Source organism: Pomacea canaliculata, linkage group LG13, assembly GCF_003073045.1.
Source record: "Pomacea canaliculata isolate SZHN2017 linkage group LG13, ASM307304v1, whole genome shotgun sequence".
In the NCBI taxonomy this organism is placed as follows: domain Eukaryota; kingdom Metazoa; phylum Mollusca; class Gastropoda; order Architaenioglossa; family Ampullariidae; genus Pomacea; species Pomacea canaliculata.
The window spans coordinates 17,762,526-17,785,704 of record NC_037602.1 but is presented as its reverse complement, the minus strand read 5'-3'; the positions used below and the strand labels follow the sequence as shown (position 1 = coordinate 17,785,704).

The 23,179-nt window shown below is 37.1% G+C and overlaps 2 protein-coding genes across 5 annotated transcripts in view; both read right to left on the bottom strand.

Moving 5' to 3' along the window:
• The window catches only part of LOC112553768 (cytosolic carboxypeptidase 1-like), a 36,308-nt gene extending 33,258 nt beyond the window's left edge, over positions 1-3,050 (bottom strand). Inside the window, exon 1 of one of the 3 annotated variants that reach the window (XM_025221207.1) lies at positions 2,971-3,050. The gene's annotated coding sequence lies outside the window, so the exon portion shown is untranslated. Of the gene's footprint in view, positions 1-2,126; positions 2,611-2,970 lie in introns of those variants that run through there. The other 2 variants (XM_025221206.1, XM_025221205.1) reach the window with 2 other exon arrangements.
• A 2,689-nt stretch (positions 3,051-5,739) lies between these two features.
• LOC112553792 (tyrosine-protein kinase CSK-like) lies at positions 5,740-22,745 on the bottom strand. Of its 2 annotated transcripts, none has more exons than XM_025221238.1 (12): positions 22,593-22,745; positions 19,822-19,936; positions 18,318-18,434; positions 18,010-18,110; positions 17,282-17,504; positions 10,424-10,592; positions 9,063-9,165; positions 8,228-8,386; positions 7,865-7,964; positions 7,525-7,620; positions 7,089-7,175; positions 5,740-6,687 (listed from the first exon to the last, which is right to left on the bottom strand). In XM_025221238.1, the coding sequence occupies exons 2-12, from the start codon at positions 19,840-19,842 to the stop codon at positions 6,511-6,513; spliced, it is 1,353 nt and encodes a 450-aa protein (XP_025077023.1). In that variant the 5' UTR covers positions 19,843-19,936; positions 22,593-22,745; the 3' UTR covers positions 5,740-6,510. The 2 variants fall into 2 exon arrangements, with proteins under 2 accessions (XP_025077023.1, XP_025077024.1); XM_025221239.1 differs by lacking the exon at positions 17,282-17,504 and adding an exon at positions 12,972-13,191.
• Between the last annotated feature and the right edge of the window lie 434 nt (positions 22,746-23,179).

Genomic DNA, 23,179 nt, shown 5'->3' with positions numbered 1-23,179 from the left:
ATGTGTGCAACAGTACTGTATATTTATAATTGTTATTTTCTTGTATTCATTCGTCCCTTGATTGTACCAGCTATGTTGGTATGCTAGTACTTGTTGGGGAGCACATGGATAGATGCAGCAATGACAAGTGCGAAGGACTGTCACTCAGGCAGGTCAGCAGGTCCTGCACTGAACAACCAGTTCATTCCTTCATGTTTATAAGCCAGTTCTTCCTCTGATCACCTAGGTGTTGACCTCTTTCCATAATACCTTGAAGGACAGAGTATCATGCCAGGTCACAAGGCTGAACCAGATAGTAGGGGTTTCTGGTGTCCTACAACAGTGGCAGTCATGTTTTGTACAAAGGTAAGGCATTGGTTTTATGTTTTTTGTACAAGTTCTGGAGTAGCCTCCTCAGGCACTTGTATAGGGGTGTCTGGTTCTCCTCGCAACATTGGCAAGTTGAGTCTATGTTTCACATCCATACAACAGAATTGGAACTGCAAGGACTTGTACAGATTGTACTTCATCATAAACCTGATGTTAATGCTTCACCAGATCCTGTCTAAACTGGCCATCATTGCTGTTGCTATTGTGATCCTGATGCAGATATCTACAAAAAATTTGGAGAAGTGGTGAGGGTGGCTCCCAAGTAAAGGTGTTCACTTCCTCAAGCTATACTCTGTTCATGCAAAATTTCTGCTGTTGCTGCCATTGGTGTCAATCATGACTTTGCTTTTGTCAGTGCTGGTCTTCATTCCACATGCATTCACACTGTCTATTAGTCTGCTGATATGGTCTTGCAGTTTAATGTTGCTTCCCACCATCAGACCAAAATCCAAAAAGATGTTAAACAGTACATACAAAAGGAAACATCCTTAAAGTATGCCTATCTAGCAGTATTGCATTCACTGGGCTCTTATACAGTACTTCGATGACTTGAATGAGACCCTCTTTGATGTTGGATTTTTGCATCACATGCCACAGCCCCTCATACTCCCATGTCAAATGCCCATTTCAAAGTTCTGGAAATTGTGGTAACATCCTGCTGGTGCTGTAGATTGTTTTCTTTCAGGAAGTGACAATTAAACATCTGCCTGATTTTAGGTCACTCTGTTCTTCTGCTAACAGTTCCTCAATGGTGGTGCTGATGTGGTTCTGGGGTACTTTCAGAGGTAGCTGATCAGGGTTATGATCTAAGTTTTGGCACTGTTTTGTTTCCTTTCTTTGGAAATGATATCACTGGTGATTGTGTCCACTCTGTGGACCATTATTTGCATTCATTCTGCAGCAAGAGAAGTAAATGCCTTTGTTATTTTTTCTTTCACACCTTTCTCTAGCAGCTCAGCTGGAGACATTGTCAAAGCCATGTGACTTCCATTCCTGCATACTGTGGACTGCTCTTTTGACCACTTCCTGTAGGACTAGTAGGTCTGTAGGTTCAGAGGATCTAGTTTGGCTTCAGTTTATTAAGTATATTTTTCGCAGTTGACTGTGGGAGCTCCCAGCAACAAAGAAAAATTTCTATCTCTGTTGCAACCAGAGATAGACAATAAAGATGTATTGTATTGTATGAAGGATGTTAGCCGCCTGAACTTATACACTTGGTAGAACCTATCTTCCTCCCCAAATGAGACAACAGTAAATATCTTTCAACCAATGGGTCACCCTGGTCATAAACCATTGGGCACTGGGTGGGGCCTGGCCAGCACTTTGCTGATTTCATGATCTGCTGTGGGAGTTTACTCTCTTGACTGTTATTTTTTCTAAGATTACACACAAGGTATTTATTAACCTAGATTTAACTTTGTCTTCTTTGTAAAGTGTGGTGAGCACTTATTATACTATAATAATCAAAATTACTGTAACGGAGAAATGACACTATCTTTAAAAAAAAACTAGCAAAATAAACACATATGCCACAACTGCGAATATTCATCAAAAACAGAAATGTTTTTAGCCGTATTTTATTTTTTTTTATACATTCTTCCTTAATCTCACTGCTAGCACAAAACAACGTACATGCAAGTAACTCGAATTGAATACACAGCTTTCTAATTTTATCTAGAAATCGCTTCCTAAAATGTACGTTTAAAACACATCGACTCTTAAACTCTATTTTAAATTGAATTTTGGATCAAACTCACCTCATAGCAACGGCTGAGACCGGCAATCTTACAATCCTCTCGTCTCTAGCAAGCTTGCAGAAATTAAGTGAGCAGACGACGACATTATACTACATTAAAAAGACAGTAGTTACTTTAACTGCCCTCTCTTGCCTAGATTTTAATGACAAAAAATTCTTGCTAGAAAAAAAAAAACTTAGCTTGATCTTACTGTTTATGGGATGTAACAAATCCTCGTAAACTTTTTAGGTTGCCTCATTTGCGTCTTTCTGTTTCGTAGAGCCAATACTGTAGGATCCATATTGTTGCCGTTATTACTATCCAAATCAGACTTCCGACCATTTGACAACTGAGATTTTCTAATGTTGCATTTAACTTATTCAGTTCAGCATGATACAATCATGCCGTGTTTCCTCAAATATAATTTTAATACCATGTAAGAAAGAATAAACGTAGTACATTACTAAAAATAGAAGCGATCTACCGGTTCAGAAATTTATTTGCGGAAGTCTGTAGGAAAGCAAGTCGTGTCACGCACTACAGTAACAGTGTTTGCTTACCCACGAACTAATATCTATACACGTCTAAGGCTTACCGAAATAATCCATGAAAAGAAATATTGCGATGTTGCAACAGTGGTGCAAGTTTATGCAGATGGCTGACAAGCCGAAGAACCGAAGTGGAATGTTTTTAAGAAAATGATGTTAGAGGAGTACGTAGTCCTAAGAAGAGGATATTTGTCACACAAATTAATTAAAAAAATAATGCTGAAGAATTGATAATCGACTAGATCGAGTGTATCGACAAAAGGAAGAAAAGACCTCATTGCTACAAGATCTAGGAAACGCTAATTAAAAAAACTTACATCAAACACTAAATGCCAGACTAGAATGCAGGAACAGTGCAGCAAAGGGGTCCACGTCATACCACCACTGCAGACTTTGGGGCCTCTAGGTAGGACCTTAGAGCAAGGATTACCAACCGAAATAGGGCAAAGCATCTGAAACCAATACCAGCGACCCAGGATTCACACATCCCCATATCCACCTGTCCTCACCTTACCGTTAAAACTATGATAGAATTTACAGGTCGATCATGAGGTGGCACAGTGGTCTAAGCCTTTTGAATGGCAAGTAGAGAAAGCTGTATGTGATTGTGGGTTGTAAATTGCAGTACATCTGAAATTACCTACCAACACAGTAGAATGTAGACTTAACAAAATTATTCAGATAATAAGCATTCTGACAATGGGAACAATTCCATTATTCTTTTGAGAATAATTTGTACCTCATTCCAGAGTACCTGAATCCTGCAAACCCCTTTCCTAAATAACGTGTATGCTTTTAATGACTTAATCTATCAAATTGGTCAGCTTTTTATACAAAAGAAGGTAAAATAGAACTCACTTTAATTAAGCATGAGACATTTAAATTATTTAGGAAAATGCAATGCCTTTGCTTAGTGATGAAGTTTGCAAATGCCGCTACTGCCTTTTTGGATCTGTTCAAACATCACGGGTTTTTTTTTCAGAATTCAATTTTTCAGATCTTTTAATTTGGAAGACTTGTTTCTTATGTCAGTGGTTCTAGTAGCAAGGTAGGGTATTACAAATCATAATTTCTTACAGTGGTAATTTTAATACTGAGGCCTCTGATACCAAGATTTGAATATAGTTGTTACATTCTTGGGATGTAAAATAATTTGTAATAAAGTTTTATGTCAGAAAATTAAATGTATCCAAGTCATGAGAAAACGTGATCTTAGGGCATTTTTTTGTAATCAAGGCATGTATTTAAAGAATAAACCATAGGGTCTGCTTCTGCTCAATATACTACAGCTCCCATTGAAAAGAAACAAAGTTTTATTGGAAAAAAAGACATCCAATTTTCTTAATTCAAGACTTATTGATAGTAAAAGAAAGCAGTTGCATTATCGTGCCAATTCATAGAATAGATTTCTGTTATTTCCTAGTTATGTATCATATACTCTCTTTACGTTGCCAACCTTGTCTCTCACCCAATATTTTGTTGAACAGATGATGACTATAAAATGAGTTGAGACTAACTAAACTGGATCTTCAATTAACTTACTGGATGGATTGGTTTGAGGACATTTTATTTATCAAAGCACCTTTAAATTTCCATAGCTGACAAGCTGTTAATTAAAAAATGACACAGAAACATAACAAAGAAAAATTTATTGTGCCTTTATTCAAGTAGCTCCACTATAATGCTGCATCCCCAGTTCTTAAATCTTTCAGTATTGTCTAAGTTCTTTGATAAAGCGTTTATTCCAACATTACTTCACTTGTTGAACATATACATCTGACCATCCATAACAGTGATTCCTAATCTTTTCTATGCCTCACCCCCTCCCCACCTTTCAGGAAATGTCTGGTTAATGCTTGAATTCCCTACCACCACCCTCCCAAATAAAGTAACATTTGAAGTTGAAGAATTCCAATTTCTAATGTTTGAAATACATTCAATAATGCAAGTAAACAAAGTTAACTTTAAAAAAAAAGCACTTTTAAGTCAGTACACAACATGTAAATGTAAATTGAGCAATGAGATTCTACCATCTCTCAAAGCATATTGGCAGCTGGTTGAGTGATGACTTGTGACTCAAGGATACCAGCCACTCTGTGGCACCCCTTGAAATTTCAAGATTTCCAGGCAAGCATCAGGTTGAGAAACCTCTGATGTTTAAAGATATTATATCAGCTATGTTGGTCGGGAATATTTTACTACCTCTTGCATAGGATTCTTGTAATTTGTTTCCTGCTTTGACTAAGTTCTCCAGACTTGAAGCCAGTAAATAAAAACTTTCAAAGATAAAATTTCTTTTAAAGGTTTTTATTCAAATTTAAATTTAGATATTTATTTCTAGGATATAAAAAGAAAACATCTACCTTCTAAGCGAAACTGGCAGATGTTTTATTCTGTCAGTATATTTTTGTGTTAAAGACATGGTTTGCATTGATGGATACACAATATAAACCGAAACACATCACAATTTTGTACATTTGGTGACGTTACAATGCCTTTTTCATGTAAATTATCTGCGCCATGCAGAAAACATGTCAAAAAAGTTTGACTTTACAACATCAGGATTATGTTTGAAGATGAAATCACCTTCAAAATAGTATGCTGTACCTTCTCCATAAATTATTTTTAAATTATACCAAAATGCTCACAAAGTTGGGCTTTTTTTTTTCAAGACAGCCACAAATAGCTGTAAATCACTAGCAAATTAAAAAAGTTAAAAATATAAGCATTCCTTCAAATTTTCTATGTACCTGACATAGAACAAATGATCGACAAATGCCAGTGTATTATGTCACAAACTTTGAAAGAGACCAGCTGACATTCCGACGCAATGAGAAATGGAACAACCTTGCCTACAAGTCAATCCAAGTCACACATCAAGACACACTTTAAGCAAAAACATGTGTATGAAGAAGCCTAGTTTTCTTAAATGCAGATTTAAAAAAAGAAGGAATTAAGCCTAATACTGGTAGAATAAAATATTTAAGACTGTCTAAACATGCATGACAGAGAGGGAGAAACACTTTCAAATAAATGTAAAGTTACATTGGTCAGATCTGCTTTTTTTTTTTCCTTTAGTGCTTTCCTAAAATATTCTTTTTTGCATATTAGGAACAATATTTTACTTCTCTTCTTTTCTTTAAAAAAAAAAAAAAGTTTCACAAAATTCCAAGCAACAAAAGACAGATCTGACACTGAAACAGTTCACCTCATCATGTCTACTCCATACTAACTACTGGACAACCAACACATTTGCAAATTTTTAACACGTGTTTGTTTAGTATTGTTTTTAAAGTCTATATACAGCTGACATTAGAGAGATATGGTGTTCATTTGCTTAAAGTTGGTTACAAATATACTTCAAAGGAATGAAACTACACCGCTCAAAATTGCATGCATCCACAAAGCGACCTGACACAGTCAAAGAATCTGTAAAGTCTAACATTTGTGCTGATATGCTGATTCACTTGTGCTGGTTGATTTTTCTGCCCCCACCCCCCACCTTTACCAATCTTGAGAGAACTGGTCATTAACTTGCAGCATTGTGATAAATGCTTTTTTATCTTAATGTCTCAGGATATGACACATGGTATCTACAATTTCTTTCCTTCTTGATGCAGCCGAAAACAAAATCAACCAGAATAAGTATTGCAGCACAAGCTCCGGAAACACTGCAACACTAGACTCTTCATTTGCTCCCAAAGCTGTGAAGGCAGACCGGCAAGGAAGAGGCTGGGTTGGTATCACACAAGGCCAATCCCCCACACAAATACTGATCAAGAGGATATCCCATACAAAGATGAGAATGAAATAAGGCCAGATGTGAAGCAATGCATGACTCATGTGAAAGACTAGGGCTAGACTGTCACAGAGCGCAAGTTGTTCAGTCGACCTAAAACCGATCTGAAGGTGGGTCGCCGCTCTGGGTCCAGTTCCCAAGCCTGCTTCATGATGGTATAGATTTCTGGTGGACAACCTTCTGGTGCTTCCATTCTGTATCCCCTTTCCACATGGACCACAACATCTTGTAGAGGCTGTAAGCAAATTAAGGTGTCACAATTTTTAAAATTCTACGAGAACCAGTGATTTATCTGGGCATGAGACTTCAAACCAATTCTCTGATACTGTGACCTGTACTATGCTCTGCTGGCCAGCAAGCCTTCACATGTGCTGGCTCTGTTGCCACTCTGCCAGATTGCCTCTTTAAGCTATTATAAGTGGTCTCACCTCTTACAAGTGACTTTAAATCATTTCCCAATGCCCTTAACTGCACTCATGGGATCAATGAACTTTATAAGACTCAAACTAAACTAAATTAATTGTTAGCTTCTTTTCACGTCCAACTTTGACATTGTGTTAGTAATATTAAAAACGATTTCTTAAGGCCAGAAAAATGTCGTTAAATTTTAATTAAACTTTACTATTTCTAACTTACAATTCTAGGGTACGGCACACGACCAAAAGCATATATCTCCCACAACAGAATTCCAAAGCTCCACATATCAGATTTGGTTGTGAAATTCTGCAAATATATATTTATATAAAAATAGAAATAAAAGATCTTTTAAAAGAAATTTAACATGTAGGTAAAATTTTTAGCTTTGCCATGTTCATTCAAATACCCTTGAAATTATTTTCACTTCCACAAATTAACAATTTCCTTTCTCTTTTTTCTTATATACATCAAGGTAATAATCAAGAATTCAGTTCCAACCACTCGATTCTTCATCATGCACTCCCTCTTCTCCCAGTTATATTATCTATTGGCTGATGCTTGTGTATGGTTGAATGCCGGTTCGTTTGTGGTCTCTGAGGTTGTGCCCACACTGGGAAATGAACTTTACAATATCCAATTTTTATTATGAATGTACATTTTCTCGTAGAGCTTCTGGGGCTGTCCACTTGATGGGAAACTTCTGCCCACTTTGACTGAAATCGCCAAACTTTGCAAGACCAAAATCTGAAACCTGAAAATTAAAAAAGAAAAAGGAAAAATGTCAAACAAAAATCAATATATTTTCTGCTAAATTTTGTAACTCTTTGGGAATTCTCAGATAAATTGTAATACTTCATGGTACAACAAGGTACTTTCATGGAACTTTCTGCATCTTACTGCCTGACAGCTACTCGCTCAACCAAGCTATGTTCAACCAAGCTATGAAAGTTCCCTTTTTCATAACTTTAATTTCAGTGGTGTAAAACTAAACAAACCTTGGCCATCCCGTTGTCATTTATCAGCACATTTCTCGCAGCCAAATCTCTGTGAACCAGGTTTTTGCTCTCTAGATACTCCATAGCCGCACAAGTATCACTGCAAGACATCCCAAAAAAAGAAAGCTTCAAAGCTTCTATATATTTCATTCTGGAGGATACAAGTAACATAAACATCTCAAAACAAGATTAATTGTTCTGAAATTCTCAGAGATGAATATTCTAGGGTTACTGAGAATGTACTGCATGTATACTTTCAAAAACTTTCTAACTTGCCATCTAATTACTGGACTAAGAATATAGCTGCATGACTTGTGTCTATACAGTATGTCAACATGCATCAGAGAGCTAAAATATCCATACGTGGCAAAGTTGATTTGATCCTTCTTTGTGATGACACTGCGACCACGAGAACGCAAGTACTCCACCAAGTTGCCTTTTCCCATAAACTCGGTGACAAGGAAAATATTTTCACCCAACACCACACCAATCAATCGCACAAGGTTATCATGCCGTAATGTGCTGCACAAATCACAGAAAGTCCTTGTGACAACCTTAATGCCAGCAGCAATGGCTCCTGCCTAAATAACAGTATTCTACAGTGCATACCTGCATTCTACTCTGCTGAGAGTTGTAACCAACAAGTTCCAGTTGGGACTTTACAAATTCAATGCTTAATCCTTAAAAACTGGTCAGCACACTCAGCCTGATCAAAACACTTTTTATGTTCAGCCTATATATTCTATACTTTTACTTTGCAGCATACACACAGTATACACCCCCACAGTCAGCATTTTATAATGCTAAACATGTTTTAAATTACATGTTAAATTGTTAACATCACAGATTAGAGCTTACCACTTAAATGGAAAGCATCAAACTTCCTAGTTGAACTGTGATCATGATTTCCTGAATCCATCATTTTCACCCCGACAAACCCACGAGCTTCATCAATACAAATAGCAAAAGGTTGGATTGTGATTGAGCACATATGCCAACACCTCACATGCTATACATGAATATGCTGGTGGAAATAACCTAGAAAAGCATGCTCAACTGTGTTTATTATTGACCCCCATCTTTGTAAACTGATTTAAAAATTAACTGATCTAAAAACGAGAAAAAAAAAAAAAAGAAAAAGAAAGAAAAAGAGTTAAAGGAATTCAAAGGTACACAGCAAATCTTACTCTGCACTTACGTCATGACTGATGCTTCCTGTAAGAAGGACTGTTCTCCTCTGTCTTTATCTTTCAACTGCTTAATAGCAACAGGCTGGCCCTTGTATTCTCCCTTGTAAACATCTGCACAAATACAGAATCTTTTGGTGGTGGCGGCTTCAGCCTAGTATAGTCCTCAATGTCATTATGATGTCTTATGAAGGTTTCACAGCCTTATGATTAATAAAGCACATAATTGCTGGTTAAGGTTAGCTAGGACCTCTGAAGTACCAAAGAAAATTAATTTATCAGGAAAGGTGAAAGGCAGCAAAAGGAAAGAGTTGGCCTTGTTCTTCCATTTTCAGTTCACTGCCACTTCAGGCATTGGGCTATGTTATATGTTTTCTTATTGCTATAATGAATCCAACATACATAACAGATATATTAACAAGAATGTGCTGGAAACTGAATTCAATCAGTATAAAAATGAAAAAAAAGTTATTTTGAATATGATGGGTCTTTAATAGATGTAGAACTAACTAGCATACATACATTCATTGGAATAATGAGGTTTAAGAGGAACACTTATCAGTGAATTGGTTACTTGCAAGAGATAATGCTGTTTCAGCAACTACTAAATACTTAGTACACTTTAATTAGTATTTTGGTTAACAGCCTCTGACATTCACAAACTTGATTAAGTGGCCTCTAGACAAAATATTGCACTTAACAGACTGCCAAAGCCAGATATAATAAGGGGAACGAAAGAATGGAAAACTTTTTGCATCAACTGTTCTGTGGCATAAATGGTTCTAATAAACAGCATGGATATTCCCAAAAAGTCCACCAACATACAATTAAGATTTCACAATGTTAAAAACAAAATTCAAACTTTCTGCAAGCATGAGTGCTGTTAAGACTCTTCCACAGTGGAGACTTTGCAATATGTCTTTAATACTGTATGCTTATGTTTACAGGTTTTTTTGATATTAAAAAATATACATATATAAGTCTTCTGGGTAATTTTGTTACACTACATGCAAATGATTTTTCTATTTTTTTTTTACTTTACTTTACAAAACAAAAACACACACAAAAAAAACCTAGTGGGGTGTGTATTTTTTCCTAATAGTTTGTGTCAGATACTATCTTCTCAAATCTGAAGCCATTACAATCTAAATGTACCCATGTACAATCCTGATGCCTGTGTTGCTAACATCTTTCTTTTATATGTTTGTAGGCCTATGCCTAGAGAATGGATGGGGGTGAGGTGGGGGTATTCACTGTGATTTGAAATTAGTATCTTGCACTGAGCTCTCATAAAGAAAAGAATAAAAATTCTCAAGCTAGCTAATACTGTATCAAGACAAGCAAGGCCATAAAACGTTGGCATTTTTCTTACCACCAAAGGCTCCTTTGCCGATGATTTCTCCGACCTGTACATCTGGTTGGTTGATGACCCATCCTCCATTCTTGAACTCATCAAGACTCACAGTACCAAAACTGCCTCCTTGTTTGGTGACAGGCCTTGTCAGTTGTGTGCACAGTCCATCTGCATCCTTAAGATAGTGCTGAGACCAGGAAAACAGTGTAATTAGTTCATTGGCAAAGCTTAAACAGCAGCAAATCCATATTTGTCCATGTGTGTGTGCACATCTACATACCTGTGTTTGCTCATACACACACCACACATATAAGAACAATGGCTATCGGTACATCTGAATGAACATGAATACTGTAAAAGATTATATTCTCCTATTTTGATAAACACAGTTATAGGAGAACACAAATATCAAACATCTGTTTTTAAGTTTTTTAAACCCACTTTTAATTTGAAACCAGAAAACAATTCTCAAAAACCTCAACATGCTCAAGTCTTAAATCACATTTCCAATTTTCTAAGCATCAACTTCTAATAGCTCATATTTTTAGAAAATCTGTTCATATCTCATTTCTAGATTGAGAAATAAAAATTATTAAAATAAATTATAGAAAGCTTGATAATAATGCACACAGCTTTTTCCATCTAGCATAAATATATTGTTTACAACGTCATAAAAACTTTACTCTGTTAGGAAAAATACTATTAATTAACTGAACATCAATTTATTTTTATAAACCCATTATAAACACGCAGCATTCAAATACAAAACACTTTCAGTACAAGCACTGACTTTGATTTCTAAGGTTTTGTGCACTGCAAAAAGCACTATTAAAATATAAACAGATAAGGAAACTGGACAAAATTGCCTTGTGCTGGTTAACACTATTTGAGGATGCAAGATGAACAAACATACTAAAAATTCCACTGGTTTCTAGGATTAATACTTAGATGCATGCTAGTAGCAGATCTCTCACATTATAATTTCAGCATTAATCTTTGAAAGGTTCCAGCACACAACCTGGCTAACAAAAACCTGTATGCATGCTAGTTCCTGTTTATTAAAACAAGTCACAATGGACATCAATAACAGCCATTTGTGCTTTTACATCATGTAGGTGCTGGCACAAGCAGGAAGGAGGTGGGAAGTGACATTGTGGATGCACAAAAATGAACATCAAGGCAGGATTCAGAAACACTTGGGTGGAGAGAGGAAGTGATGACACCAGCTACAGGAAATAAAACACACAAGTGTAGAGGGAAACATCACCTAAAAGACTTCTTCACATCTAAAGGATTTCTTCACATTGGTGAAAAATGAAGCCAAGGTCACAATGCCCATTTTCCTCAATACCACCAAAAAAAATATATAAATAAAAAAATAAGCCCAAGTGCATAACTGTCAGCAATGGTGGCCTCATTTGTATGACACACAGACCCTCCTCAGCCATCAGGCAAGCTCCCTTATGGCCCAAAATCTAGAATTAGATGGGACCCATCACAGATTCTGCTTAATCAGTCATAATAAACACCTACTTTTAGGAATCATGACAAGGAAGGTAACACCTGAGAGAGCAAAGAGAGAGATTTAGCAAGACTATATAAAGACTGCATTAAAAGCTGTGATCTCCAGGGTTTGAAGTGTGCAAAGAGGTACCTGATGAATGACACACTTTTCAATACTACTCCTACCTAAACCAGAAGGATGTGCTAATAACAAAGGACATTTTTTTTTTTAATCTGCAACGCCTATACCAATATGTCCTGATACAAGCCTTCTGTCACAGTCAGTGTGAGGAATAGGCAAATAACTCAATTTAAAATATCAACTAACTGCAGGTGAATCCAAAGAAAATGGAAAAACAGATTAATAACCAGAAATGAAGAGACACCCAAAATTTAGGTCAGGCTTTTGCTAAGCTTCATAAGCTATACAATGGATTGCCAGTCAAGTGACTACAATCATTTCACCTTCAGCAAACAATCAACAAACAATAAACACTGACTTGTCCCAGCACAATCAAGAAACTAGCCAATTCAAACCAACAACTAAATATGCATAGGATTCCACATCAGGTTGTCAACATAAGCAGTAGAATTGTCACTGGAAATACCACACTAGGCAAAATAATGGTGCCACCAAAAGAACTAAGAACAGACAGAGTGCTGCTGCTTTTTTTCACTTTTACACAAATGAGAAAGAAATAAATTCCAAAAGATGTGACATACAACAGAATATCAAGCCAATGGCTCCAGACATATAAAGGCAAAAGCTGCTGGTGGACAGATCAAAAACCGTCTATTGAAAAGCAGGGTTACCTTCACCAACTCATCCAGACTGCTAAAGAAAACCTCGTCATCAATTGTGAATCTGTTGCCACGGTATTTAATGTGGTAGTGTTCAACACCCGACCTGAAGCGTACACACAGAGTGTAGTCCCCCTGATGCCTGTTGCTAGGCCGCACCAGGAACAGACCGTCGACAGGTTGGTCCAGAAGTTCCTCGCACTGCTGCCGCGAAATCTTACCATGCAACCATCTAGAACAGACAAGATAAATGCCTGTTTACCTTAACAAGTTCATCTAGAGTCTTAAAGAAGCCCTCTTCATCGATGGTCAGCTGGTTGTCCCTGTAGAGAATTCGATAGTGTTCCACTTTGCCGTTATGGCACACGCACAGTGTGTAGTCGCCAGGATAGTTGTTGCTTTCACGGATGAGGAACAGGCCATTCTCACGTGGCTTAAGGAGATCCTCAGCCTGCTGCCGTGATATTTTACCATGAAACCATCTACAACAGACAAGGCAGACATGCAGCAAGAGCAGTTAGTCACCTTGCACCAGACATGCATCACAAGCAGGGTGGGTAGCAGCTAATAATCTGAGAGTTCAGACATCCATTTCTAATCAAATGGTAGCAGGATGGGGAAGCAATTACTGGTCAACAGGCTGGGTAAGGCAGCAAGTCTGCAGGCTGCGCATGACAGAAACTGGCCACTAGTTTAAGGGAGAAAGCTGCTGGTAATCAGACTAGGCAAACAGCTGTCTGAATGACTCTTATTTAAAACAATTCAAAGTCTGAAAGAACTATTAGTCTCAAATAGGTACAGAAGCTAAAATTTCATGTAAACCCATATAAAACTGAATCACAAATAGCACCCTCTTTCTCGCATGTACATATATACAAAAGAGAAAGGGAGGGAGAAATAACTTGAAAAAAACTTTAGACACTTTACCAGAAACATTTATTTAGAAAAAGACACTGATATTCAGAATATAGTCTTCAATTTACCAGAATATGGCAGACCTGAAAAAAAGTTAAGAGATGCAAAATAAATAGTTTGTCAAATGATATGTGTTTACTTACAGTATGCACAGACACATGTCTCCATGTTTTTCAAATATTTCCATGTGGTCATGGTCACCATAAGGTGGAACCACAATGTCACCATTATCAAAATATTAATGCAAAATGTTTCCCATTGTTTCATGCAGGTTCATTCTCTTACACGGAATCATTTCACTCATTCGTCCCTTGATCTACCATTGGGGGCAACACATGGATTGATGTGGCACCTGAAAAGGCCTGCAACTTATGCCTGATTTGGGTGACAGTGAGCAGGTCCTGCACAGGATGACCTGTCTAGTCTTCGACATTTGTAAACAAGTTCTTCTTTTGGTCACCATGGTGTCGACCACTCTTTAAAGTACCTTGAAGAACAGTCTTTGGCAAGGTGTCATACTGTGTCACATGGCCAAACCAGACCAGCTTATATCACTTGACTTTTGCAAGTAGAGGTTCCTGAAGTTCTACAAGTGTGGCAACAATGCTTCGTACAAAGTCATTTGTTTCTCCGTAGAAGATCTGGAGAAGCCTCCTCAGGCACTTGCTCTTCTCTGTACTGGCAAGCAGAATCCACCTTTCACACCCATAGAGCAGGATCAGTATTACAAGGGATTTGTACAAACTGTACTTGTAGTAAACTTGATGTTATGGCTGTGCCAGATCCTGTCCAGCCTAGCCATTGCTGCAGTTCGCTGTTGTGATCCTGATGTGGATATCTGTCGTGGAACTGCCATCCTTGGAGAGGGTGACTCCCAAGTACTTGAAGCTGCTTACCTATTTGAGATGTACCCGGTTCATATAGATCTCTGCTTTGTCACTGTCATTGATCATAACTTTGCTCTTTTCATTGTTGGTCTCCATTCCATATGCATTCAAACTTATTTGCATGCTAGTAAGATCTTAGAGTTCTACTAACAGGTCTATGCTGTTGTGCGAAAGAAAGCTCCCCATTTACTTATCTAACACTACTGCGCTCGTTAAGCTATTATACAGTGCTTTGATTACTTGAACAAAGTTTTCTTTGATGTCAAATTTTTGCATCACATGCCACAGCCTTTTGTGCCAGACTCTGTCGAAAGCCTATGAAGTTGTGATAGAGGTTCCACAGATGCTAAAGGTGCTTCTCTATCAGGATGCGCCAGTCAAAGATCTGTTCAACTGTCTTTCTACCTGGTCTGAAGTCAGCTTTCTTCTGCTAGCAGTTCCTCTGCAGTGGTGCTGATAAGGTTCTGTATTACTTTCAGCGTGACTTTGCTTGGGTAGCTGATAAAGCTTTTGGTTCTGTAGCTCTGGCTGGCACAAACTAGTGACTGGATCCATTCTTTAGGCCATTCTTTGTGCTCACAGACTCTATGCCACAGAGCCGTGAGGGCCTTTGTAATTTCTTTCCCACCCTACATGAGCAGCTCAGCTGAAATGTCCATGCCAGGTGACTTTCCTCCCTTCAGACTGCATACAGCTCTTTCAACTTCCTCTTGTAGGATTGATAGTGAAGCAGGTTCACTGGTTTTAGGCTGGTTGTTTTGAAGGACGTTAATGTCTGTCTTCAGCTTGAAGTTGTACAGGTCTTTGCAATACTGTCCATTACTTTAGTACAGGTTTCTGTAAGAAGGTAGCCATTGCTGTCTTTGATGAATGAGGTCTTGTGTTGACCTGTCTTAGTTATGGTCCTTAGTAGTTGGTAGCCTTTTTGGTATCACCCCATGCCATTTCCTCCTCTGTGGTCTGGAACTGACTCTCGATCCAATGCTCCCTAGTTGCCTTCATCCCTTTCAGGTGGCACAGTTCAATTTTTTGTATTTGGAAGCTGCTTAGGGTTTGCTTTTCCTTTCTCTCTTCAAGGCTCTTTTTTGGACAAAAAAGAATTAGGATGTTGTTCACAATCCAGGCTTGTTTCTTCTTCCTTTGATGCCCTAGAACTGACTAGGTTGTTGATAGTAGCAGCACTTTGATGTTTCCAGTGAGGATGTCTACATCCACAGCCCACCAAGTTCGGTGTGGCAAATCTATAGACAGCATGGAAAGCCCTCCGCAACATTTGATTTTTCAAGCTTCTCCAAATCAAAGCGAATCTGGGGGTGTTTGAGACGTGCTGTTTTCAGCTTCAACGTTAGGCTCATTAAGACAAGATCTATATCAGCACCTGGATATGTCTTCTTCTTGGCCTTGTTGATGATGGATCTGAAGCGTTGTTTGAAATGTTTCATTATCAAACTGGGTCTTTATAAAGTACTATTTGAAGACTAAGAAGAATTTGTACGTTTGTTCAGAAAAGAAACAACTCTTTACTCCCAGGTATCATTGCAATCATAACAACAGATCAGTCAAATAAAAAAGAAAGGAAAAAATTGCACCCATAATAATAATGAACATTTATACAGCACAACGTTTTGCTTAAACTGCTAATGATAAACAGAAGAAAACTAAATCACCAGAACCATGCACCTATATTTACATACAACACACGCTCACTTCGACAACAGAAATACCCACTCACACAACAAGTACAGGCACACGCTAGGCATGCTCATGGTCAGGTCAGGGTTGCAGTAAAGTTGATGCTCTGAAAAAAATGTGTCTTAAGTTTAGACTTAAAGACGGTAAAAGAATTCGGAGTGACAAGGGCTGACAGGTAATCTGTTCAAAATTGGTAGGGCTTGGTAGAAGGATCTCCATCTATTCGTCAGTGTCTTAGTGGTACTCTTGGTGTCAGAAGATAAACAATGAAGTCATGTGGGTGTATAGATCGGAAAGAGTTTGGAGAGGTACCAAGGACCAGTGCCAGAAAAGGCGGAGTAAGTCAGAGTAGGAAGTTTATAGAATATATAATCCGCGACTGGCAGCCAGTGAAGCAAACAAATGATGGGTGATACATGTTCACATCTAGATGGTCTGCAGATAAGGTAAAACAGAAATTATAGAATATAAATCTAGATTTGTTACTAATATGTGTTAAATTTAGTAGAAGACATTAGGTTAGGTGCACAATTTGTATGATACAAACACAACTATATAGTATCTATGATTTTTTTTTAATCCAAATGCAGGTTTTTGTATTTGCCTTATTAAATTGGACAAATTTCACTTTCAGGATCACTCTCTCTGGCCAATTCACACTTTAAAGAATGCAAATGCACATATGTGTGTTTGTGCACAAACACATATGCTCAAACCCACACCCAAAACTGCAGATAAATTGCCACTGGAATAATGTTTCCAAATAATGTTTCAGTCTTCTTCAACGTCCAGTCTTCTTCAACTGCAAAATTCTGACATGCAGCATGGAGCTTGGACAAATTTTGGGCAGAAGACAGAAGCTGTTAAGGAGTTACAGATATAGGCATGATGCAGCAATCCTTTCTTCTACCTGTATCACGATGCTTCAAAACATGCAACTATGAAACTCCTGACTTTAGGCTGGCACACAGCTCTAAATGCAAAACAATCTGCATGTTAGTTACTGCAAATGCTGCTACAGGAACTATCCTGCACATGCAGTACATTCAGCAGCTGAAAACTCTCACAGGCCAGGTACCTGCACCAGGTCACTAAGTGAGGAAAAGCTACAGTCTCCACCATCCACTTCAAGCCGGCCACCCTGCGTCAAGATGCGATAATGATCGATGCGGCCCTGACAGGCCACAGAGAGAGTGCAGTCTCCCTGGAAGTGAATGCTGTCACGCACTAAAAAGACTCCATCCTCACAGTACCGCAACAGTGCCTCTGCTTCCTCCCGAGATATGCGGCCATGATACCATCTACAGAGGGACAACCGTCACTCAACAATACACTCAATACCAGGTCTTGTACAGCAACAGCAGGTTGGGAAATCAAGTGTTATATACTGGTATCTCATTTAAATCTCTATGTGCAAAACCGTCAGTGAAGAAAATGTTTGCATATCCACTTTGTAAAATCACACCAACAGATTACTTTGCAATACTGTCAGATTCATTTGTGATATTTCATTATAAAACTAGAAAAGTGATGCAGATGAAAACTTTTCATTTGGTTATTTATACAACTCAATTCTCCATCAATCTTTAGGTTCTAAATTTTTTGTCATTACACTTTTTAGTAATTTACAATTCATCAGTCAAAAACATAAACCAGCACATGTCCACATAACAGTGTCTTTTCCACAAGCCACTCCCTTGACCCTCTGCGTTTTCACAAACAATATACATGTATTTTAAGTACAAAGGCAGATTTTTACCACATACTCTGATCAAAGGATGAATGAGACAATAAAGAAACACTTACGGCATTGCATGGAGAGTGACAACTTTGCGTGGCTGAACATAATTTGCTGGTATCATCCCTTGCCTCCCTTGTGCATCACTAGCTTTGTACCAATTTTTGTCCTGAAAAGAATCATTTGTTGTAAAGAAAAACCCTACAATCAGAATTCACTTAACATTCTAACGCTCTTCTATTTGTTAATGCTAGTTGCTTTTTAAAGGCTTGTTCAAAATATGAAGCACTTACTTTTATCCTTGAGTGCTTCCTTTGTTAATGGTAATTTTTGTTTTCTGAGTTACATGCCTTATTACAATGAAATAAGCACTCACCCTTGTACCATGCTGAATGATAAGAAGGTCTCCCTTCTGGAAAGCTAAATCCTCTGGCGAACGACCAGGGAAGTTGTAAAGTGCCACTACTTCTGTACCTTGATGCCATGGTTCATCCTTCATTAAGACAAAGACAAATGTTCTTGTATTTCCTTAACACTTTCTCACTTCCAGATTTGGTCTCTTTTATGATAACATTTTTGTCTTCACACAAAACCATTATGCCACACTGTGGCAATAAAATTTCTTCTATGGAAAAAGAATGGTTTGACCCAGGGCAGGGTGATAATTTCATTTAGAAATAGTCATGCTTAAATGATTACTTCCATACAGCCTGACAAAAGGGGTCAAAACATTCTTTCCTGCAGTAGAGGAGAAATTATGCATTTATAAAATAATCAAAGATTATTTTATATGCACAAGTACATTCAAACTGGCTTAAGCCTAGCCTTCTATCAGATATGTGCTTGCCATATTTCAAGCATTTCTATGAGATATTAGCAAAAGAAAAAAAAAAGCTAACACTGACCTGAACTGTCTCAAATATAAAAGTGAAAGAATAAAATGTTAAAAATGTTTCTTATGACCTTTTTAATAATTTCTTTTACTAGTGTTATTCTATGGCATAAGGAAATAGTGAATCAGTAACAAGTGGTTTGAAGTGATTGATAGGGCTGCTACACTATCTGGTACCCTCCTAGGAGGTTTCACATGTATGTGAGAGGTATAGGTGTGCGTGTGTATTGAATGTCTTGTATGGATATGTCTGGCAATTATGTTTGTTATGCTCATATTGTGTTTGCTATGCTTATGTTTTTATGCTCACATTATGTTTGTCATGCTCATATTATGTTTGTGTATGTGACTGGGCTCGTGAGCAAAAGAAAAATTTCTGTCTTGGACTTGCTCAGACAGACAACAATAAAGTTTGATTTGATCTGAACATCCCTCAGTCAGAGACATTAGAGGGTAAAGGTAGTTGCTGTGCAGGCCATCAATTTTACGTAGTTTAATTATTTTAGGTTTCCTCCAACCACCAAAAACAAAACAAACAAAAAAAATAAATAAATAAAAAGGGCATCTAGCAAACTGAAATGATTATGTTACCCAAAGGCAGACACAGTAATCCCAACCACAGGATTTTAAAATCAAATTTATCCAAAACTGTTTCTATGGATTTATAAATAAAACTAAATATTTCCATTAAACATGTGCCACTGTGTCTGTTATAATAATGCCTGTTACACCCGGACAAAAAAATCCTGTTTGTCTAAAAGAATGTAAAGTTTTTAAAAAGTGTTTTAAACAGTTGACTCTCAAGAGCTTATATAAGAGGACAACAGAAGTAGGTAAGTTGGTCAGAGGATATGCCAAAAAAACAGATGCTGGCATACTCAAGTTATACATATAACTTGCCAATTCCACTCTTTCATTAATTCTGAATTCACAATTAAATCTTTTAAATTGTCAAATAATAAAAGATATATATATATACAATTCATACCTGCACTTGCTCCATTGGCATCTTAACAGAGCAGTGCCAAACTGATCAGGTTGGTGTACTGACTAAATGGCAGACAGGCTGCAGCAATGCAGCATTTGCTGCATCCCACCTTCAGCTTAAAAAAGACAAGCAATATAACAAACATTTTTAACATCTTGACACCTTTTATTTCCACAAAGAAAAGCCATCTAGTGTTACTTTTCACAGTCTTTCTCTCTCTCCTTTTCCTCTCACAAACACACACATATATATATATATAACACACATTGATCATTAACATTTTAAAACATTTTTCTTGCAAACAAAGTTTAATATTTTCACTGTAGTCCGTGCATTAGTGTGACAAGTATTGACATCTATTAAATGCCTACATACTGACACCTGGTATTTCAAAAACTGCTTCTCTTGAAACAAAAGTAGAGCCATATCACTGACACATATCAACCAAAATAAAAACAATTCTCATTTGTCTCAGCAGTAATCATTAAGACATATTTTAGTCCCATTCATTATTTCCAGATGGTTGATATTGAGTGTGGGAAGAATCACTACTGCTACCAATGATTTGGCATATACACCAACATCCTAAGACTATATAAATATTGTGCGATGTACAAAAGGTAACTGGTCTTTACACTGATTCCTCCTCCCCACCCCATAGTCTTATGCTATAATCTGAAAGTCAGAATCATCTTCCAGTATCTGATTATGGTAGAAATGAAGTATGTGCTCTTATTTTAAAATGAGCTAATGAATGACTTTGCATTTACCTATTGCCATATTGCACTGAAAGCGGGGACTGGAAACTAGATATTTATTCATTTTATACTTCATCATGTTTGACTAAGCTGCATGCAAAGGGTGATTAGAAGTAGAACCATTCTTAACTTCACACTTTTCTGTCAAATTATGCAACAAGCTACTGACTTACTCCAAAAAACCCTACAAAGTGTGCTACAAGGAAATGGTCATATCAGTATTTTGGTCTGTCCCTTCTTCACACAATTTCTTCATCAGTGACTTTAAAAAAAAAAAAGGCTTGCCCCGCTACCCAACCCACACAATCTTTAGTTTGGTTAACACTTCCCATGAATGTTTTTTATCTGCTCAGATGTCAATGAATTTGCCATCTTGCCCTTTCACCTTACCAGCTTGAGGGTGTTTGCACTCTGTATTTGATGTTTTCTCTTCTTTATATGTTGACCTGCTGTGAGTTTAATGCCTATTGACACATGCTTTTTTGTCCATAAGTTGCACTTTCTGCTTGTCTGCAATTTTTTGGTTTGGATCTACAGCTTCTTTTTGTTCCACCGACTGCTTACCTCCTTTATCTACTGCCATAATAGTTTCTATGTGCAGTTTGTCAGTGAAAAGGTCACACAGCTGATGCAATATTGTCTGTTCTTTTCCATTATCGTGTAAATCCCAGTAATCTATGGATGCTTAAACAGACTATTTTTCTTACAAATAGTTGATCTAGCTTTTATTGCAGATTAATATTACCTCTATCTTTAACACCACTGCAGCACTTTTACCAATGCCAATAAAAGTATAAGTACTAATGAATGTAATACAATTTTCTTGGGAAAAAAATCCTGTCAAATGTGAAGATATGTCATGAAAACACAAAAATTTAACATTTAGAGTCCAAATGAGAACATTAAAAAATCCTTTAAAAAGAATATATTTGACAAGAAAATTATTGGAAGATGTGTATAAGATGAATTTCACAAGTTGCTTGCTTTCATGTTAGCTGAACCACTTTGAAAAAGAAGAACTGGATGATATTGACAACTGTGTTTTGGACCAGGAACCTCAACCTGGGACCTATTCAAAACAATTCATACTGTTACTAATGTGTCTTTTATGGCACTTAAAAAAAAACCCATCTCTCTTGTGTGTGTACCACCCGATTGACTTAATTACAAATTGTTTTTGAAAAGTTACTATTAACTTTGGGGTGAACGTGGTCATGAGAATAATGTGCATAATTTGGGAAAGTCTAAAGTCAAGGTATAATATTATGTCTTTAGTTAGACTTACAGGCTACAGTCTTTACAATTCACTCTCTACTTTCCACTATGACTGTGTGAGTCAAGTGATCCAATGACAGAAAGAACAGAAGAGGCATATGTACTAGTTAAGTGACAACAAGGAAGGAAAGAGAGGGGAAAACATGGTGACATTAGTCTAAAAAAAGATGTAATTTCACTCAATTTTTGCTGCTTAAAATCTATGATAAATTCATTACTGAGCATATCTCATTTAAAGCAGTAAGCATTTTTTGTCTATTTGTTTACACATTGCATCCTGCATAATTTTTCTGTAGGGTATTTAACAGTTAAACAATTGTATGGTTTACTTGCATTTTTAAAAAACCGACAAATGCACTTCCTTGTTTGCTCGAAACACAAGTTTAGTTTCCATGTAGCGTTGTGCTACATAATAGCTAAGTGACGGCGAGATACTCTACCGGCTTGAAACGATCGACAGCAAACATAGCAACTTTCGTAATTATGCACAGTTCATACAGTATAAAGAAAATGCCTCATGATCACCTTAATTTCAAAATTAACATCGCTATAATATTACATGTACATCATTGGCATGATCTAGAAACAGCCTTTTCTTAAAACAGAAAAGTTCTGCTTAAACACTTGACATGATGCACTCGAAAGACAACATTGTGGTTATTTTCACTCATTTCAGCATAAATAAAAAAGGAATTAAAAGAAAATTAATCAAATCAGCCCGAGTTCATTTGCGCCTACCTTGAAATAGCAACGTTGATTAAAGCACCAACCTACACTCCTTTCACGATAGCAGGAAGTCAATTCGCAATGAAAGTATGGCAGCGCCCTCTTCCAAGAGGAAGTTCAAACACTTTGCATTTTTTTCGATTACTGATTAGTTATCACCCTTGCCCACCTTTAAACATTTGATTAATGATAAATGCTTTAAAACAGGCAGTTGTCATTTATAGCTTGAACTAGGCAATTCAGTATCGGTTAACTAGCTCCAACAAAGAATTTTTTTTCTTTAAAAAGGCACTTTATTTCAATTGTAACATTGTTTAAATGTTTACAAAACGACTTACAATGCAAGAGCTAAAGGGTTTGGTGTAAGCTAACTAGTGTTGTCGAATTTTAGTATTATCCAAACAAACTATTGTATATGGTATGTTTTACCAAACATTTACTCAGTCTGGGGGCATTTTCTTACAAAAAACAGAAACCTATCTTAATTTTTTTTTTAACTCTAGAGACTAGATTACCTCCCCTTTTAGCTCAACATCGCGCGCGAAACTACCTCAAAAAAGAAACGCAAAACAATTTATGTGAACTAAAACCTTACACGA

Excerpts from the sequence above, each read along its gene's own strand:
- LOC112553792 (XM_025221238.1), bottom strand. The coding sequence starts at position 19,842 with ATGCCAATGGAGCAAGTGCAG. Across the intron at positions 17,505-18,009 it reads GTCACTCTCCATGCAATGCC|ATGGTATCATGGCCGCATAT; the intron begins GTAAGTGTTTCT and ends GTCCCTCTGTAG. Across the intron at positions 7,621-7,864 it reads ATGACAACGGGATGGCCAAG|GTTTCAGATTTTGGTCTTGC; the intron begins GTTTGTTTAGTT and ends TTTAATTTTCAG.